We start from the raw sequence: 21,782 nt of genomic DNA on the forward strand, positions 1-21,782 counted from the left end.
GAAGATGGCGGGAAGCTACCGTCATTCCCGTTCTCAAACCTGGAAAGGACAAACATCTCCCATCCAGCTACTGCCTCATATCTCTCACGAGTAGTGTACGTAAGGTTTTGGAGTGTATGGTAAATTGACATTTAGGCTGCTGGCAGGAGTCCCGAAACCCTCCAGTGTGGTTTCCAAAAGCATCGTTCCGCAGTTGACCATCTTGTTGCTCTCGCCACTCATATCATGAATTATTTTCTCTGGGAACGCCAAACGGTAGCTATATTTCTTGAACTGGAGAGGGCATATGATACCTGTTGGAGGACAGGCATCCTCCGCACACTGTTGTATTGGGGCTTTCTAGGTCGGCTACCCTTTTTCATTTGCGAATTTATGACAGAGCGCACATTTAAGGTGCGGGTGAACACTACTCTCACTCCCGTATGTTCTCCCAAGAAAACGGGGTGCCCCAGGGCTCCCGATGTCTCGGCTCCTTCTTTGTTGACGATTTTACAATCTACTACAGCTCTCAGTGGACCAGCCTTCTTGAATGACGACTTAAAGGATGTATCGATCACCTCCACTCATGGAGCATCAAAACCAGCTTCTGGTTTTCTCCCAGTAAGACTGCCTGTGTAAAATCTTGGCGTCATACAGAGTTTTATCCACCTTTCCTACTTCTAGGCCCTGTCGATCTTCCGCTCACGGACGTTGCCCAATTCTTGGCACATATGTTTGACAGTAAACTGTGCTGGTCTTCCCATGTTTCACATCTTTTGGCTCGCTGTCTGCGATTCCTCAACACCCTCCGTGTTCTCGGTGGTACTTCCTGGGAAGCGGACCAAGTGGTCCCCCTCCGCCTATATTGTGCCTTAGTGTGCTCGAAATTGGACTATGGAAGCATAGTTTACTCCTCTGCACGGCCGTCTTCTTCGGCGTCTCGACTCTGTCCACCACCATGGATTGTGTTTAGCATCTGGAGCTTTTTACACCAGCCCCGCGGAAAGCCTTTACGCTGAGGCTGCTGAACCTCCGCTGTCCAATCCGTGATCTGTCCTTCTCAATCGTTAAACTCGTCATCTGTCTTCCAAGCTTGCTCATCCGACTGATGCCCTTTCTTTCGACGCCTCCTTGGATTTAGGGTATGCAGGCTTCCCATCCTCTCTACTACCACTGGGAGTCTACTTCCATCAACTGCTACATTTCCTTTCCTTCCAATTTCCTAAAACTTTCTTGACAAATGGCATTACGGCGCCACCTTGGCTTCGCCCTCAGACCTGCCTTCTCCGTGACCTTTGCTAGCTTCCCAAGAATAGTGCCCCACCTATAGTTTATTGTCGGGCAATTGCTGCCATGTGCGTACAAATGGAGGATGCCACATTTATTTAGACTGAGGACTCAAAGGCCACGTTTGGTGTTGGGAGTGGCTATATTGTTGGTGACACCCTATTAGATTTTGGCTTCTCGACCAATGTTCAGTTTTGACTGCGGAGCTTTACGCTGTTCTCCAGGCTGCCCAATACATCTGTCACCGTAAGTGGATACAGTATATTATGTGCTCTCGCTCACCTCTCTTCTGAACCTCCAAGCTCTTTATCCCGTCCACCCTCTGGTCCGCTGGATTCAAGACTGCCTCCACATGCTCCACTGGATCACAGGGCATGTTGGTATCAGTAGAAATGAGGCAGCTGATATAACGGCAAAGGCTGCTGTCTCTCTTCCTGGGCCCGCATTCACACGGTTCCCTTTGTCGATCTACAGTGTTTTATGTCATGGTGTTGGTCTTTTATGCCACACACATTGGTCTGCACTTCCCGATAATAAATTATGGGACGTGAAACCTCTTCCCTGTGCTTGGGCATCTTCCTTCCAGTCTTCTTGTCGGGAGGAGATAATTTTAACTAGACTCCTGACAGGGCACTGTCTTTTTAGACATCGACATCTTTTAAGTGGCGATCCTCCCCCACTTTGTCCCCACTGCTCTCAACAGTGTACGGTGCCCCTGTTTTAATCCGCTACTTGCCCGTTTACAGCTGTTGCCTGATATATCTTCCCTTTTAGCAGATGACACGGGCTCAGCCGATCGCGTCCTTGAGTTTATCAGTATCAGTGAGAAAACATCGGTCATCTGAAGCTCTTTTTCGGGGAAAACAACCCCCCTTCAATAGCAGTTTTCTAAGATTTCATTCCGTTTTTGGTTTCCGTCCTCCATGAGTTTCACTCCCATTGCTGCTGCTGCTGTACAATTTGGTTTTTTATCCTTCACTAAGCCACAGAATGGGCGCTTATCACCGTAGCAGTTTTGCGTCCTAAAATCATAATTAAAAAATTATGCATATTTGACTGCTGCTGTAGAATAATCCTTTCACTGTTTTCTATTTGCCGCCTGAGTTCTTCAACAAAGTGAGAGATGACATATTACTCCAAATGGTGTCAGCTATGCTGTTATTGCATATCCAGTCTTCAGGCTGGCATGGAGCCTTTGCTATTATTAAGATCTTCTGCTCTTCCTCATTTGTTTCAGGTTGGACCTTCCGGCTGTGGGAAGACTATGCTTGTCAAACTAGCAGCACAACTGGCAGGACGTGAGCTGCGCGTACTTTCATTCAATTCTGCTATGGACACAATGGAAATCTTGGGAGGATTCGAGCAGGTAAGATGGATATTCACTAAAAGGTCACTCGTAGTCCAAAAGTACAACAGTTTGTCATTAGATTGGAAAAAGTATATCGTTGTTATATTCTTGTAACAGATTTGCTGTCTATCATGTAGTGCAACAGTATAATTTAGCATTCTGGTGAGTGCATCATCTATGAAAAAATATACACACACAGGTCATCCCCGTCTTCAAGAAGGGACGTCGAACAGATGTGCAGAACTATAGACTTATATCTCTAACGTCGATCAGTTGTAGAATTTTGGAACACGTATTACGTTGGAGTATAATGACTTTTCTGGAGACTAGAATTCTACTCTGTAGGAATCAGCATGGGTTTCGAAAAAGACGATCGTGTGAAACCCAGCTCACACTATTCGTCCACGAGACTCAGAGGGCCATAGACACTGGTTCCCAGGTAGATGCCGTGTTTCTTGACTTCCGCAAGGCGTTCGATACAGTTCCCCACAGTCGTTCAATGAACAAAGTAAGAGTATATGGACTATCAGACCAACTGTGTGATTGGTTTGAAGAGTTCGTAGATAACAGAATGCAGCATGTCATTCTCAATGGAGAGAAGTCTTTCGAAGTAAGAGTGATTTCAGGTGTGCCGCAGGGGAGTGTCATAGGACCGTTGCTATTCACAATATACATAAATGACCTTGTGAATGACATCGGAAGTTCACTGAGGCTTTTTGCAGATGATGCTGTGGTGTATCGAGAGGTTGTAACAATGGAAAATTGTAATGAAATGCAGGAGGATCTGCAACGAATTGAAGCATGGTGCAGGGAATGGCAATTGAATCTCAATGTAGACAAGTGTAATGTGCTGTGAATACATAGAAAGAAAGATCCTTTATCATTTAGCTACAATATAGCAGGTCAGCAACTGGAAGCAGTTAATTCCATAAAATATCTGGGAGTAGGCATTAGGAGTGATTTAAAATGGAATGATCATATAAAATTGATCATCGGTAAAGCAGACGCCAGACTGAGATTCATTGGAAGAATCCTAAGGAAATGTAATCCGAAAACAAAGGCAGTAGGTTACAGTGGACTTGTTCGCCCACTGCTTGAATGATGCTCACCAGTGTGGGATCCGTACCAGATAGGGTTGATAGAAGAGATAGAGAAGATCCAACGGATAGCAGTATGGTTCGTTACAGTATCATTTAGTAATCGTGAAAGCGTTACTCCAGTGGAAGACTCTGCAGGAGAGATGCTCAGTAGCTCGGTACGGGCTTTTGTTGAAATTTCGAGAACATACCTTTACCAAGGAGTCAAGCAGTATATTGCTCCCTCCTATGTATGTCTCGCAAAGAGACCGTGAGGATAAAATTAGAGAGATTAGAGCCCACACAGAGACATACCGACAATCTCTCTCCACGAACTATACGAGACTGGAATAGAAGGGAGAACCGATAGAGGTACTCAAAGTACCCTCCGCCACACACCGTCAGGTGGTTTGCGGAGTATGGATGTAGATGTAGATGTAGACAAGTGAATTGAATGCCAGTACTGGTAAATGCTGATTCTTCGTAAAGCTATCAGCATTTGTGACAAGTGCTGCATTCTTTTGAGTGTTTTGGGTACCTCTAAAGCACCACAATTTTTTTTTATTTTATTTTTTTTATTTTTCATCTGGTAGTTTATGACTCCCATTTGCATGACAACACACCACTAATGTTGTGTGCTGTTTCTGTTGCTTGTAACCACGAGCTTCCTTCTCGTTCTTGGCAGCTAATGTTTTTGAAGGAAGCACCTTGTAAAAGAGTCTGTTTCAGCAGCGTTATACAAGGCATCAGCAGTTAAATCTTCTTCCTCTATTGTCTTCCGTATCTTGCTTACAAACTCATCAGCATCCTTATCGTTCGCTAAGAGACTTTCCCCGGTGACTGTCAGCTGCCGAATGCCATGTCGTTTTTTCCAATTTGATAGCCAACCTTTGCTCGCTGCAAATAAGTTACTACCACCAAGTTGTTTGTTAAATGCAGCTGCTTTTTCTTTTATAATTGGGCCAGTGATTGGAATTCCTTCAGTGCATTGTTGTATGAACCATCTATAAACAGCTACCTCCAGTGCTTCATTCTTACTCTTTCGCGTAAGCTTCCGTTTTCCCAACTCACTATCCATTTGTGTTGAGTACTTTGGAATAACATCATCTTTATTTTTAATGTCATAAATAGTTGCTCATCAAACTTGAACTCAGCAGCAAAGGCTTTCTGCGAAGAACTTCAATTTAACTTACCTACAATTTCGAGTTTCTGCTTGAGGTCCAGAGTAACGTGTTTCCTTTAAGGAGACATTACTCCGAACTGTAAAGAAAGCTACAATTTCAAATACAGTATATAAAGCATTGTTTAACGAAGCATTGTTGCACATGATAATTCATTGTGCATGTGCTTTTGGATGTGTGCCGGATTACTGAGAGGCCGGGCTACTGTGTGCCGGATTAGCGAGAGTCTAGTGTAATAAAGACACATTTGCACCAAAATATTTGAGTAGATGACCATACACCAAAATATTTGAGTAGATGACCATTAGTCACATACTTACAGCATCATATTTATTACATTCTGCCCTACCATGTCTAGAGTGCCATGCAAAATTTTGCTTATTTCATCCATGCTTACATTTCTCAAAAACAGCACCTATCCTGCTTTCGCTCTTGGAGAATGAATTCATGTAATTAAAAAAAAATAATGTTCATCTTTCTTATCTGTCATATATTACCCTTCTCTGTATCCATAGCTTCTCCTTCTGTGCACATAATAGTTATACAATTATTACGTTATTTACTTAGCACAAATTGTTATATCAAGCCTGTGATACTTTTTCTGCTACTGAAGTTACGAAATTTGATGTTAAGAATTATATTCATTTAAATATTTTATATAATGATTTCATGCAACTTTTTTTCCCTCTAAAAATGAGTGCAGGTTGACCACTGGCGAAGACTGTCAGATATTTCAAGAGAAGTTGAGTGGGTAGTCTATGCTTTTGTACGTTCATTGCTGCTGCAAAATGAGTGGCATGGATTGTCAATTCTGCAGGAATGGCATGCTTTCTGCCAAAATGCTACTGGTAAGTTCTTTTTGTAAATATGCTTTGTTTTACTGGTATATCGCCAGCACTGCCACTCTACTGTACAATCTGCCTACTCCTTGAAACATATCCTTTTGTATACCAAAAATGCCAGAAATTCTCGAATGGTATTATTTCCCCATGATTTAAGGAAACTGTAAAGCTTAAATTAACTTGTCTGTTAATTTTCTTCTTTATTACTAATCACATAGGACTGGAAAATTTCCCATTTGGCAATAAATGAGAAATTAATGCTGTCTCAAAATGCAAAAACACAAAATTACCTGATAGACTCTATTTTATAGTGAATTGCATTCATATATACTTTTTTATCCGAGATGGTTTGAAATAGCTTTATTTTCTGTACATAAATATTGAAAATTCAACCAATTTTCAGTTAGTGATATTGTATCTCATCTGCCGAAGCCAAATTTGGAAAGATAGGAAGCGTAAGAAACTGTTTGCAAAATAAAAAGTGCATAAACTCAATGATGTGTCAATGCACTTGATGGCCTGGTGCCATAGCAGTTGTGGTCAGTTGAATGGTTTGTTTAAGATACAACGTAGTACTCAAGTGTGTGACTTAGCATTTTATAGCAAAGAAACGGGTATGATTGTCTATTAGATTAAGTTCAAAAGTTGTTATAATGCAGACACTTTAACGTGGCAAGTTAGGTAGTGGATGTTTCAACCAGTGGTTGTGTCAAGTACAGCTAGAGGTCAGGCCCAAACTGTGTCGTTAACAATACTCTGCGAATCTCAACAAGGAGTTGTCCACTAGCTCTTCCCAAATGTTTTGTGGTGTGCATTGCTCATTGTTTTCTTTTCTTATTTTGGAATGTGTGATGCGACTAGTCCTGGTCCGTCACGGATTTCCAGTAAGACCCGTCCAACGCCACAGAAGATTAGTGATCCCTGCCCAGTGAGAGGGCAGTCAAAATTCTGGTTTGTTTTTGCATTCGTGGTCATCTGCCACTATATGAATATAGTGTCTGCACCTTAGTGACTGGTAAACAAAATCTGCCATGCTGAAATTCCTTCTCTAACCTTAAAATAGAGTTACTTTCAGTTCTATGTCTGTGCTAAGTGCCTTGTCTGTTCTATCTGTGGCATTATCAAGCATGGATCGCACAGCTATAAATGCCCACGAAGAGTCGAACTTATCTTTCTGCGGATTTTGTAATCATTGAATTGGGTGGGAAAAGGTAAATAAAGCCCAGAAACACCTTAAATCAGAGATGCAGTCAGTTCACTGGTGGAAAAATGTTACTCTTTTCAGTAGAAGAGTCATTTGTTGAAGGCTTAAATATGGTCAAACGAAGAAATCAAAAGTCATTTCGGGAGGGGGGGGACTGTTGAAGTTCTTGCAAACCCCAAACATTTCAATCAAAATATTTGTCTTCACTCATGTAGTGTGCGACAGCCTTTTAAATTTGTGCATCTTATCATTGTAAATAAAAACAAGTATATGTGAATTTTGCCAAAAGTAGATGCTATATTTTCCAGTCCCTACTAACCATAAATGAAGATGTGCTTCCTTTTTGGGTGTGGATTAGAGAGAGAGAGAGAGAGAGAGAGAGAGAGAGAGAGAGAGAGAGAGACAGAGACAGACAGAGAAGGGGGAGGGGGGCAGGGGAGGGTCCCTCCAGAATAAAAAAGTAGCAGTAAAATCCTAAAGCATTTCACATAACTGTACACTAATATGAGGTGTGTTCAAAAAGCAAGGTGACTTTATATTTTTATGAAAATCATCAATATTCATGTCGTCCCTTTAAAAGCAATCCCCCTCAGATACAGTACACATGTGCCAACGATTCTTGCAATCCTCGAAGCACTTCTCATAAGCACTTTTTGCTACAGCCTTGAGTACTTCCAGTGATGCAGTTTTTATTTCCTCCCTTGATAGGTCTCTTTAGTTTTGGGAACAGGGAAAAGTCGCAAGGGGCCAAATCCGGTGAATACGGTGCCTGAGGCATGATGGTCATGTTGTTTTTGGCCAAAACATCTCTCACAAGCAACGAAGAATGAGCAGGTGCATTGTTGTGATGATGCAAAAGCCATGATTTGTTTTTCCACAATTCCGGACAGTTTTGCATATTGCTTCTCGTAAACAGCGCTTAATGTCAAGGTAATACTCCTTATTGACCATACGACCTTGAGGCAAAAATTCATGATGTACTATGCCACTGTAATTGAGGCGGGGGGGGGGGGGGGGGGGGGGGGGGAGTGAGCAAAACTTTGACATTTGTTCGAACTTGGCATGCTGTTTTCAGTCTTGACTCTCTGGGATTCTTCCATTGGGATGACTGGGCTTTGGTTTCTATGTCATAACCATAAACCCATGTTTTGTCACCAGTTATGACCCTTTTGAACAAATCAGGATCATCAGTGATGTCATTCAAGAGCTCCTGATCGATGCTCACACCACGGTTCTTCTGATCAAAATTGAGAACTTTTGGAACAAACTTAGCCGACACACGTCTTATGCCCAAAACATAAGAAAAAATTGCATGACATGAACCGGCCAATATGCTGTCATCCTCAGCAACTTCTCATATGGTAATTTGACAATTTTCAAAAACAATTTTCTTCACAGCTTTGACATTTGTCATCTGTTGTTGATGGGTTGGTGCATCCAGGTTCGTCATTGGCATCTTCTTGGTTGTCTTGGGAGAGGTTTTACTACTTGTAGACTTTTTTTTTTTTTTTTTTTTTTTTTTTTTTTTTTTTTTTTTTTTTTTTTTTTTTTTACTTAGAGCAGACTCACCGTATGCCACTGTCAACATTTCAAGTGTTTTAGAGCATTTGATTCCATTTTTCACACAAAATTTGATGCAAATTCTTTGTTCCATTTTTCATAATAATAGAAAATTGCTGAGCACACTAAAACACATCTAACCTTTCTATCTGTCACAAACAAAAGACATATGCTGTCCACTTGAAATTGTGAACATATGTTTGTGGCATGTGTACCAACATAACAAAAAAAAGATTTATAATCAGATGTACGTTGCCTGTGCAATTTGAAAAGTCATGTTACTTTTTGAACAGCCTTCGTATAGTAGTGTACCTCTACATGCACAAAATAATAGCTCTAAACCATATTGAGATAGTATAGTAATGCCTCACTCTCAAAAACTATTCTACTGTACTGACTCCATATTAAATGATTTTATTTATGTTGTCAGTTTACTGAGAGTCATCAGTGACACAGACAAACTTCAATGATTATGTGCTATGTTTGTCTTCACTTTTGACAATGTTGACTGGAGTACTCTCATTCAAATGCTGAATATGGCAGGGGTAAAATACAGGGAACGAAAGGCTATTTACAGTTTGAACAGAAACCAGATGGCAGTTGTAAGAGTCAAGGGCACAAAAGGGAAACAGTGGTTGAGAAGGTAGTGAGACAGGGTTGTAGCCTATCCATGATGTTATTCAGTCTGTACATTGAACAAGCAGTAAAGGAAACAAAAGAAAATAAATGGAGTAGGATTTAAAATCCAGGCAGAAGAAATAAAAACCTTGAGGTTTGCTGATGACATTGTAATTCTGTCAGAGACAGCAAAGGACTTGGAAGGGCAGTTGAACGGAATGGACAGTGTCTTGAAAGGAGAATATAAGATGAATATCAACAAAAGCAAGACGAGGCTAATGGAATGTAGTCGAATTAAGTTGGGTGATGGTGAGGGAATTAGATTAGGAAATGAGACACTTAAAGTAGTAGGTGAGTTTTGCTATTTGGGTAGCAAAGTAACTGATAATGGTTGAAATAGAGAGGATATAAAATGTAGAGTGGCGAAGGCAAGGAAAGTGTTTCTGAAGAAGAGAAATCTGTTAACAGTGAGCATATATTTAAGTGTGAGGAAATTTTTTCTGACAGTATTTGCATGGAGGTAGCCATGTATGAAAGTGAAATATGGACAATAAACAGTTTTGACAATAAGAGAATAGAAGCTTTTGGCATGTGGTGCTACAGAAGAATTCTGGAGATTAGATGGGTAATCATGTAAGTAACCAGGAGGTACTGAATAGAATTGGGGAGAAGAGGAATTTGTGGTACAAATTGGCTAGAAGAAGAGAGAGTGGTTGGTAGGATAAGTTCTGAGGCATTAAGGGATCACGAATTTGGTATTGGAGGGAAGTGTGGAGGGCACAACAACAACAACAACAACAACAACAACAACAACAGCGTGTTTTCACTTAGTTACCCTCACCAGATACTTGTTTGTTCTTCATATTTTACATTTGCTTAACAAATACATTTATTTTCATTTTACTTTAAATTGTACATTTACTATCTTAACCCTTACTAAACAATCTGTATCACAACATCACAACGTTTGACTTGTTGAGTAATAAAATACAGGAGGATCATTCTGACAATTTTCAAACAACGAAAGTAGCCTTGAATCCCCCCCCCCCCCCCCCCCCTTCCTTGCCACGACAACATTTAATAAATACTATTTCATATCAGCTTTGGAAGATTTTTTATGACTCTTATGTAAATATTCTGTACGTCAGGGGAGACCATAAAGCAATCCTTAGCAGTTGTTTTCAAATGGTTTTCTTAATTAAAATATTCATCCTGTTTTTATGTCACTCTCTACATATTCCCTAACCACATTAAGAAATTTTATATCTACACTTAGTGTTAATTGTGCCTATTGCCCTAAAGATTTTAAAAAAAGCTGTTATCCGGCCGTATTTATCAGTCTCCTCATGCAAGTGAAAAATTTGTGCTTTCTACGAAGTTAATAAATGTGATCTGTGGTTTTGCTAGTTTTACTGTCTCTCAGATTACATACAGGGTGGTCAGATCATGACTGGAGGAGTTTGAAAATGCGGGCACATCTGTATACTTGGGTATCTGTCAAATTGATGAAAGGAAACAATATAGTTCATATTGCATAGGGTTTGACTTTGTAGGTTTTCCCGGCGTAATAAATCATGAAAGTCTCTTTGGGTTTGCTGCTGGATCCTAAAATCAACTTGACTGGATATTTCAGTGATCTAACTGGTCACCATCTTCAGGAGAATGCTGTTTTGCTGATGAGTCCCGCTGAGAACTTTTGGTACACAGAGCATATGCCATTTCCGACGCAGACAGCTTAACCCATGAACATGTGCATTTGATGCCTGTTTTTAAGGAAAATGGATACCCTGAGAAGCAGATTCGTCAGGCTATGGAGTTTGAACCATCACTGGAGGTGCATGAAGAGGAACATAGATGAGTGGCCTCTCTTCCTTATGCTGGAGGCATATCATTTAAGATTGGACAAATTTTAAGGAATTTTAACGTTAAAAGTGTGTTCCATCTACCTAAGATTAGGGCACTACTCAGCCTTTTGAAAGATGATTTAGGGTTTAGGAAACCCGGTGTATATAAAATTCTGTGTCAATGTGGGAAGGCTTACATTGGCCGTTTGATTCGCACAGTTCATGACGGGTGTGAGGAACATCACTGTCATACGAGGCTACAACAGCCGGAAAAATCAGCAGTAGCAGAACACTGCTTAAATGAGGGACAAGGTATGAAATTTGATGAAACTGTGGTAGTTGCCAACATTTCCAGTTTGTGGAACAGTGTCTACAAAGAGGTGATGGAAGTTAGGTTGGCAGATTAATTAACAGAGACAATTGGTTTCTTCTCAGCAGGACGTGGAATCCTGTACTATCCTGCATCAAAATTGAACATTATTTGGTGCGGCCCTGAGTGTGATATATTGTTGCTGCCGGTGTTCTACTAATTGCGGCACCACCTCCCAGTCTTGGAGACAGCAACTGTGATGGTCGGTGCATGCGCCGTGTACTCAACGGTGGCCTATATAGGACGTCGATTTACAGCCTGTCATCAGTTCGGAGCGGGACTCACCAGCGAAGATGGTGGCCAGTTGGATTGCCAAAGTATCAAGTTAAGTTGATTTTAGGATCTGGCAGCAAACCCGGAGAGACTTTCAATGCATAGGGTTGTTGCACACAGAATTTTGCTCAACAGTGCTCCAGAACACATGGAAAATGGAGAATATAGTGTGGTTTCGATGGTATGGAATGGAATGGCATGATAATGTTGTGATGATCTTTATGACCAATTCAATAGAGAAAGAAGTAACAAACGGAGGGGGGGGGGGGGGGTGTTTGTGACAATTGAGTGTGTTAGAATATGACATGTTATGCACTGCAGTCCACAATGCAACCTCTGAGCCATCAAAATACGTTAAACAGTGTCATACTGTTAGTGTATTTCAACATGCTTTCTTAAATGTTTTATTTACTAGTGCACTTGGAATAGTCATAGCAGTTTTAAGGATGTGTTCAGTACTTGAATATTTAATACAAACTGCATAGTCACTGCTACTCAAGCTTAGAGAGAGAACAAATATAAGAGCTGGGTGAATGGTTATTGGCTGCTGTCATAATTCCCATACTTAATTGTTCATTGCAGATATTTTGAATTTTTGTTCTTTCTTATTCTGCTGCTAAGTCTCTCTAAAATGCCTTTGAATTAATCACATAAATTACGAGTTATCCCACAGGAACTGTTATGAGATTGATCTATGCGTACACACGGTAGCCAGTAAGTTCCTTAACGTAACCTCCCAGATCAAAACAAAGTATTTCTAGCATCAGCTGCATGGGAGTGGCGTGGTCACATATTTGCTTATCATTTTTGTTTTAATAACAACTTTTTAATTATTTTAATTTATGTTTGGTAAAACCAAAAGTAATGTTCCGTAATGCCACTACACTAGAAACTGACGATTACAGCTGAATGTGACTTTGAACCATGAATTTTTGCAAGTCCTTATGATCTGGTTTCACAGTGATATAATCAGGGATTAACATTTATAGAATGCAGATTCCCAGGTTAAGTTTGATCTGAAACTATTTTCTGTCTTAGTCTAACATTAAATGCTTTATATGCAGCCTACTCCTAAAAAAAACGCTAGACAAGTGATGTGGACCAATGCTTAGTACAATTGACTCACAAACGGGAGGAGGAAGGGAAGAGGAAGCCACAACTGGCTGTGTGGGTTTAGGCATCACTAAATTAATATTTTTTAATATGAAGGATAGGACTGATTTCCTGCCTGTCTTTGTTCTACCCAAGATTATGAGGACAGTACACCGAAGATGTCCATTGTCCACTGTCAGATAACATTATGAATATTTCCCATTATTGGATTTTGAATTGGCCGTTTCGTGGTATCATGAAAACTGATTTGATCACATTTTGTTCTTGTAAGTACCTCTCATTTCCCACACATGCAGTCAAAAACAACATACTCATCTCCCTAATGTTATATACCTATATCTTGAGGTACAGTGCTGTCTTTCAGTATAGTTTTACTTATAAACTTGTGATGATATTGTGTGTATAATTTGAATGGTTCCTCTGGAACTAGTATTGATACTCATGAGTAAGAAATTATGTTTAACATAGCCTAATAAGATAACTGTTGGTTTATCTACTACCCTTTTTTCAGATAAACAACAACAAAATAGTGTGAATGATTTCCTCATGAAAGTTAATATTTTGGAAGATATTGTCGCAGACATCTCTTCTAGCCCTGTAAAAATGGTACCAGAGAATTCTGTGCAACAAATACTGGAAAATCTTGGCAACAAGCTCACTGATTTAAGATCTCAAGTAATAGCTGATGGCAGTCTAAGCGTTGGTGGAAAGTTTATGTGGGTAGACAGCATCCTGATAAAGGTGAGACATTATCTCTGTCTGTCAGTGACAAATACAAGATGTTAATAATAATACGTAGAGGTTCATAAAACATTATAACATATAAGTAGTTTAATTAGTGCTACACTTTGGCCTTACCTTCTAAAAAGTTGTTCTGAGGTCTTTGTTTCTCAGGAGTCAATGTATTGACTGAAAAATCTCTGAGACAAAAATTCTTTTTCACTTCTCTTCTTTTTTGTGAAACTAAATTTACTGCCAAGTGTTTCCACTGGTCTTGCAGAAGCAACTCACATATTTTCATTAAATATTAAATAACTGTGAATATTTGAGATTCTGTATTACTGAGGTGAAGAACTTACCTTATTGAAAAATGTATCATAGTGGATAACAGTTGACTACATTAATTTATCCACGATATTGCTAATTTAGCTCTCTGGTTGTGGATTACATTACATGTAGAAGTACAGCAAGTGGCAGTAAAATGATTCTTGTACACTACATTCCTCCCATGACAAGCTGTACAGTGGCTTGCAGAGTTAAAATTTAGATGTGCAATGAACAAAGTGCTCCATAATCTTATTTGTTTTATGGAAGAGACTTTATTGCAGGTTCATAACTATGCCCTGCCAAATAAATGATTGATTGAATGAATGAATGAATAAATAAATAAATTGTGTCACTGTTGAGGAGTCATTTCCAGAAAAAAAACAATAATATGCTCTTTGTGCTCTCATTAATTATATTCAGTTGGTGGTTGTGCCACACACTGGGATGTTTCCTACTTCGAAAATGGGATAAATGTCTGCTGTAAGTTTACCTTCATGGGACATGGACATTAAATTAAACATCATCAACTAGTTGTTCACAATTATTTTATCACTCTCAAAGTATGCCAGTGCTGTCAGTGTGTGGACATTTAACAAACCTGACAATTCCCATGTTGTTAATCCCCAGCAATCTGTTGACCAAATCCTTTTGTTTCTCAAGGTCATTTAAATCAGTGTCCTTCGACATCCATTGCACACCTGGCCAAAAAGTGGTATTTATGCGCCACAGAATCTGATAAATGCATTTCTTGCGTTGTCACATGCCAGTCACTTTTATTTCTGTAGTAACGGGTTGATCATAATAATCTGGTTGATGATTCATATGTTCATTAAACTGTTTGTTCAAGCATTGTGCAAAGGAATACTGGACAATTTTTAGATTAATTGTTGTTTGTGTTGATTTGTGGTGCTCAACTTTGCGATTGTCAGCACCCTTCAAATTCAGTGGTCAGTGGTAAATATTGCAGGATGGATTGTGATGTATAGTTGATATTAGTGAGCAGCATATGACCAGTAAGGGACTTTTAAATAGTATGATTAGTCATTGTGAATATTATTAGTTTTTCCATGTTTAGAGAGTGCCGTTTTTCACATCTTTATGTGCAGTTAATGAAAGGCCACTCCAGTTGCTCCACCACTGTACAATTTCCAGACCCCCCCCCCCTTCCTCCTCCTCCTCTCTCCCCCGCGCCCCCCCCCCCCCCCCCCCCCCCCCTAGAAAATGGGGGCTGGATGTGAAGGCCGAAACTAGTCAAGCCCTTAAATAAAGAACATATCAGCAACTGTAGTGCAGCTGCCACTCATTGTGCAATTGCAATAACATAACTGTACAGGCAGGGCTAATTGTTAGCCTTTTGGTCTGCCTTTGAAATTCAATACTTCAGCAGTTCTGCATGGCAAGAATTCAGCAACTCCTTGGTAAACTCCCAGAGGTTTGTGGAGCCAGATGTCTACACTCAGGTAACACAATTCCCATAAAATTGGTCCAAGGGTTTGTGACGTGGAGCTGGCATCCAGTAGAATTCCAGATGTGTTCTATCAGATGAATCTGGTGTGCGAGACATCACCTTGTGCTCACAGTCGTGCTCGTCAAACCAGTTTATCACAGTAGTGGTCTCATGACAGGGACAGTTACCCTGCTGGAAAATGCCGTTACCATTGGGGAAGACATCAAGTGTGAAAGGATGCGCGTAATCTGCAAGAATGCTCACATAATCCCCAGCTTTTATGATGCATTCAATTATTAGTGTAGATCCAATAGAAGTCCAGATGAATGTCCACCGTAGCATGGTACTACTCCACCAGCCTGTGACTGTTGCACATTGCCTGTTTTTCGTGGCTGGTGGCTTGGATGACTGCGATTGTAGTCACAGTCATTGACCTGGTGTAACAAACAATGTGATTTGTGTGAGGAGATAATATGTTTCCTTGATCTGAGATCAAATTTGTATGATCCCATGCCCCCCTGCAATCATATTTTACAATCCTGTTGGTTCATCAGGGGAACATGTAGAGGCATTTGCTTTGAAGCCCAATGGTCAACTATGTGCTCAGAACATTGTGCTTGAAAACCCTTGACACTCAGACCTGCACTAGTACAGTACTCTGTCATCAGAACTAACGGCACATCAGCATTTTCTGAGATGCTTGTACCCAGACACTGAGCCATAAAAATGTACCCTTTTTCATAGTTGTTGATGTGTGAGTGTTTCCCAATTTGCAGTATTCAGTCTAATAGGGGGCAGTTCGTTTTGCAAAACACTGTTCAGAAAGTTTAGAGAAGTGGCACATGCAACTGACTGCAGAATGATTCTACTCCTACCCATGTGCTATTTTTACTCTTTGTTTTTTCTGATATATTGTTCTGTTGTTTTGTTTGCTGTGTCACTTGAATATCATTTTGCATTACAGGTTATTTTAAAGCTAATAAGTTTTGCTAACCCACAGCAGTTGGTGAGACCGACGTGATCTACAACGATCACAGTTGTTAAATTCGACACACATTTGCACTCCGTACCGTGCCGCGTCACACAAAGTAGGGCCGCGTCCACCATGTGGTGCATGTGTGTGCCAGTGATCTAGATGCACTAGTGCAGACCGCTGATAGAATATCTGAAACGTATTTGTCTGCACGTGTTGCAGCAGTTAGCCCACGAAAGCTGGCAAATGGCAACTTTGATGTGCTACGAGCTCAGATCACCGAACTTACCGTACAAGTTACTGTGCTGGCAGTGCTGGCTCAGAACAACAGTTGTCGATCCCATTGCTATCGGTCACCTAGGAAATGCAGTCGCTCACCTTCGGCTACAAAAATATATTGGTACCGTCTCCGATTTGAGTTCGAAGCACAGAAATGTAGCCGATTTTGTAAGCAGGGAAGACAACAGGAGCTCAATGATGAAGGCTACAGACACTACGAATGGCAGTTGTTGGTTGTTTATTACTGACCGATGTATGAAATTACAGTCCTTAGCAGACACATTTGCAGAGGTATCAGTCTACTCGTCCATCTGTCTGCAATCTCGTAAGTGTGATGTTTGCCACCTCTTTGCTGCCAGTGGCTTTACAATAGCTGCTGTGGTCTTGCCACATTAGTGTTAAACCTAGGTCTACGACACGAGCTCGAGTGGCATTTTGTCATGGCAGGCATTACATGTCTTATACTGAGAGCAGATTTTTTTATCATTTTATGGACTCGTGTCCGACCTCTGGCATCGACGCCCGCTAGACATTAGCACTAACTCAGTTAGCAGAGGACTAGAACTTAACGTGCATGATTCTGGTGTCCAAGTGATAACTGGAGATCCTCAGTTTATTGAACTTTTGAACAGCTCCCAGGATCGTGTGTCGAACACCCACATTAGGTCCTGTGCAGCACTCCACAGTGCACTAAATTTTGATCACATACGGGCCACCTGTTCATGCTCAATGACATCATTTAATGCACTGGCGCGCGCACACACACACAAACACACACATCCATCCGCACATATACAGACACAGGCAGACATATTATTATATTCACATATTCATATTATTATATTCATATGGATGTATTTATGTATGTATGCATGCATGCATCCATACATATGCATCCATATGCATACATGCATGCATGTATGCATATTAATTTGAACAATTAAGTTTTCTTATTTGTGTGTTCACACTACTTAACAGTGATGTTGCTATTGGCTGGCTAAATCACATCCTATGTTCTGAACATCTGATGTCATTAGCTATTGAGATCGCACAACATGAACTATAATTGGCTGACAAAAGCACGTTGCAGTCTAGATTTCAGTGCTTCAGAAGCTACCGTGCTATATTTGGTGGAATTTGTGTTTATAATTTTGGAATACGAAAATATGCGGTGTAAATGCTGCTGCACATCAAAGATCTTTACAAAATGTTTTTACTGGGTTTTGTTTCCTAAAGTGCCGGAAAGTTTTGTGCCAATGTAAAACCTTCACTATTCAAAGCATTGATAAGTTTTACAACTCTAAGAGAAAATATATTGTCACTTAACATGGAAAAAAGTACTTTTCGCTCAACAAAAAGTGAATTTTCATTTGGGAAAAAGTGAATTTTCACTTTTCACCTGGGGAAAAAATGTATTTTCAGCTGAGAAAAAGTGCATTTATTCTGGGAATTCTTGGAAGAACGTGGTTGGTTTTTTTTCCCTGCTTCTACACCTTGATGAAATATTCCCGATAATCTATATAAGCACTGAAACTGTCATGACTGCATTCTTTCATGGGTGGATTACACATTTTGGCATAGCCCCGCAGATCAAAACTGACCAGGGGTGACAGTTTGAACCCTGTTTCTTCAAAGCTCTCTCTGTCTTACTTGGCACGAAGCAAATTGGGACTACAGCATACCATCCATCAGCAAACAGTTAGTTGAGCATACGCGGTGCCAGCTCAAAGTGTCATTGTGATGCCATGACTCACAACAGGAGACACAGGTTTATCTATAATTTTCTTAGGTCTTCATGCATCCTTGAAAGATGATCTCACAGTAACTATTGCGAAGCTCGCGTGTGATCAACCTGTACACTGTCCTTGTGAGATCTCGCCAGTGTACAAGATGAATACATTGACCCATCAGAGTTTGTGAATAGCCTAAGCACACAGATACGACTGCTACATCCAGTGGTGCCAAGGGATCGGCTGAGCTGCTACCTGTTCATGTTCTACGAGCTACGTGATCGTCACTAAATTTTTGTCCAACACTATGTGGTGCGCAACCCGCTGCAGCCACCCGATGGTGGACCATACTGTGTAGTAAGCAGGTATGACAAAGCATTCACCATTGATGTTATTGGCACACAGATGGTTACCAATGTTGACAGACTTAACCCAGTTGTTCGTGTAACGAGCACACATCGTGACCCAATTGCAGCCACCACAGACACAACAAGCACATGTGCCACCCGACCTTGCACTGCAGATCAGCCACAACAGTTGTCAAAGCACACCACTACGAAACCAGAAGCAACCAGTACACAACATGTTATCACCTGATTGGCATGTTGCATCAAATTCAACAAGAAGAGGGAGGGTAGTGAATTGTATGCAAGCTAATGTACAGTGAGTGTGTGTGTGTGTGTGTGTGTGTGTGTGTGTGTGTGTGTGTGCGCGCGCGCAAGCGCACGTTTCGTGGGCGTGGGCGTGTGCGTGTGCGCGCAAGTGAAGATTCCATGCAAGATCATCTGTGCCTCGTTCTATGATATGTTTTTACTCTTTGTTTTTGTCTGATATATTGTTTTGTTCGCTCTGTCACTTGAATGTCATTTTGTGATAGGCGTTATTTTAAAGATAGTATAGTGAGTTTTGCCAACCCGCAACATTGCATTTGGAGTGGAACAGGAAAGGGTATGACTAGCAGAGCTACAAGGTAATTTCTGCTGTGCACTTTGTGGTGGCTTGTGGAGTATGTACATAGGTGTAAGTCTAGCTGTAGATCCAATTATAAATTTATACCCATCCTTGATACTTTCTCGCTCAAACAATACTGGATGCAGTTTCGTTTCTATCCTGGTGGATTCGAGTTTCTCATTTACTGCGACAAATACAGCATCTCCGTTGCCAATTATCCTAGCCTTTCAACATATACTTTGATTTACCCAAAAAACCTTAGTGCTGTTGATTTCGGGTTTTGGCTAGGTTTCTGCCCCCAATATTATGCGAGTGCTACTGCTGTGTAGGCGGCACTTGAAACTCTGGAACTTTGTTATGCGTATAAAATGATTGGATCTGGGCATAATCTAAATATGTTTAAGAATGCTGGAACTTCCCATACTGTGCCATTACTGTGGCATCGGCCGCCTCCTGACAATGTTGGAAATCCACAAATGTTAGAGAACAGCCTCTTGTGGTATCCTTTTAACAGTTACATTTCATGTAGTAGGTGATACTGTTGTATTCACTACACTTTTTATGATATGTAAATAGGTTTTGGTCACAGCCTTCGACAGAAAAGGAAATAGAAAACACACACACACACACACACACACACTCGTTCACACGAAACCTTATGCATAGATGATTGCCATCTCTAACAGCTCAAACCAGATACTTCATGTGGATTATTAATGACACTGTAATGCAAATAATTCATTAATAATAAGAGGTCAACACGGTATCTCTTGCAGGCACTGAAGGAGGGATGTTGGCTGCTTGCAGATAATGTGAACCTGTGTTCGCCAGCTGTTCTGGACCGATTAAACGCTTTGATGGAGCCTGGAGGAAAACTTGTAGTTGATGAACTTGGTGTGAATGCTGATGGAAGGGTTGTTTCCATTGAACCGCATTCAAAATTTCGTCTTATTATGACAATGGATCCACATCATGGAGAAATTTCAAGGTATACTGAATTTCATTTTATTTTTGTTTCAGTTTGGTGTTGGTTTGTCATGTAGTATTTTGATTTGCTTGTATCCTTTATGTGTTTCATATTTGTCTTATAATGTAAGACCTACAAAGGCCAAGTGGTCTGTTGTGACTGACAATTCACAATTTTTCACAAACACAACTTTTATTGATGTAACTTCACAAGGTCGATGACTGAACATAAAAACAAAGGGTAAATATAATGATGCCAGTAAGTCTCCTAATTAAGGCAAACAAAAGTTCACAAAGGTTCATTGTTACACACACACACACACACACACACACACACACACACACACACAAACACACACACACACCAGTAACAGTTCAATTCAGAGACTAAGACGTAATCTTCTATGGTTGCAGTACACGAGGTCGGCATCCGACGTGAACTGAACTTTGGGGCTGGTTCTAGCCCCTATATAACTGTCTCCAGCCAATCAGGTTTTGGCATAGTGATACTTCTTGCAGGCAGTGGCTTAAGATCCCCCTGCAGGAAGTAGTGCTCGGAATATCTGTTTCCATTATCTTGCACGTAAATAGCTGGTATTTACCATGGTGCTTTTGGTACGCCTAGGGCACAGACAACCTTGTCCTCTGTAGTCTAATATGGGTTGCCAGTCCTCTGGGCTACCTTGTCTCCGGTATAACGTGGTCTAGCAGTAAAATATGTGCGTGGAAAGTGAATGGGTGGCAGATCAAATCTTGGCTGAACCTTTTGTATTTTATTATTATTGTTTTCCCATTCTATCATTTAACATGCACACACCTCTTAGTGATGTGGAGATTCGCCAGAATCAAAATGTTGTTTGGATTCCACGTTACACTATAGTTCTCCTTTCCCCTGTTGCACAACTGGCTAGTGATGTGCAAGTTGTCTAAGCAATGTCCAGTTGTTCTAGACCAATTGCGTAGCGAAAAACTTTTTGAATCCAGAATTTCTGGTTTTCAATTTTTTATGCAAAAAGTAAAACATTTTTTGAAAAACTGCTTCAGCATGGAATGCAGCTTTACTTTGTTTACATAAAGTAAGTTTTTCAACAGCAGAGCAGATGACTGAGCTTTCAGCATTGTGTGAATGAAAAGTAGATGCGAATGTGATTCTTCGCGTAGTAGGACATCAAAGTTTGCCATAAAAAATATGACAAAGGATTGCAGCACTGAATCTCAACACTGAATGAGTGTTTAGTAAGCTTTACAATGGGAGTGCCATGATCGGCTTCATATTTGCATCAGACTTCTTTTGTGGGCTTCAGGTAGGATCCATTCAGCCAGCCTCTAATAGATGATATTCTACAAACTGAAATATATATCCAATCGCACACACATTTACACCCATGATTTGCATAGAATATTTACATTGGTAATAAACAGATTGATTATATCACGATGTGTTCCCATAATTGCCAGGAAGTGTCACTCAGACATTCATGCCTCCTGAGAACTTTCCTGGAGTGCTCTGCTTAAATTGTTTAAGTTATATCAAAGTGATTATATTCAGTTAACTAATGTTGTTCTCTGAATTTCCTACATTGCTCTACGCAGTGTCTCGTAAAGAAAATTACTACTACGCCAGACAGGTCATGCAGCTATAGATACTTTGTACTGCCTTTGCGAAGCTGAGGTGGACTGCTAGATATTTTATA

General features: G+C 40.5%; 1 protein-coding gene across 1 annotated transcript in view; it reads left to right on the forward strand.

Annotated features, from left to right (window-relative positions):
* The window catches only part of LOC126100725 (midasin-like), a 229,874-nt gene extending 211,106 nt beyond the window's left edge, over window positions 1-18,768 (forward strand). The window contains exons 34-36 of the mRNA XM_049911344.1: window positions 2,504-2,632; window positions 13,164-13,436; window positions 18,577-18,768. Of these exons, the coding sequence (XP_049767301.1) occupies window positions 2,504-2,632; window positions 13,164-13,436; window positions 18,577-18,768 (594 nt within the window). The remainder of the gene's footprint in view (window positions 1-2,503; window positions 2,633-13,163; window positions 13,437-18,576) is intronic.
* The last annotated feature ends 3,014 nt before the right edge of the window (window positions 18,769-21,782 follow it).

This window comes from Schistocerca cancellata, chromosome 9, assembly GCF_023864275.1.
Source record: "Schistocerca cancellata isolate TAMUIC-IGC-003103 chromosome 9, iqSchCanc2.1, whole genome shotgun sequence".
NCBI lineage: Eukaryota > Metazoa > Arthropoda > Insecta > Orthoptera > Acrididae > Schistocerca > Schistocerca cancellata.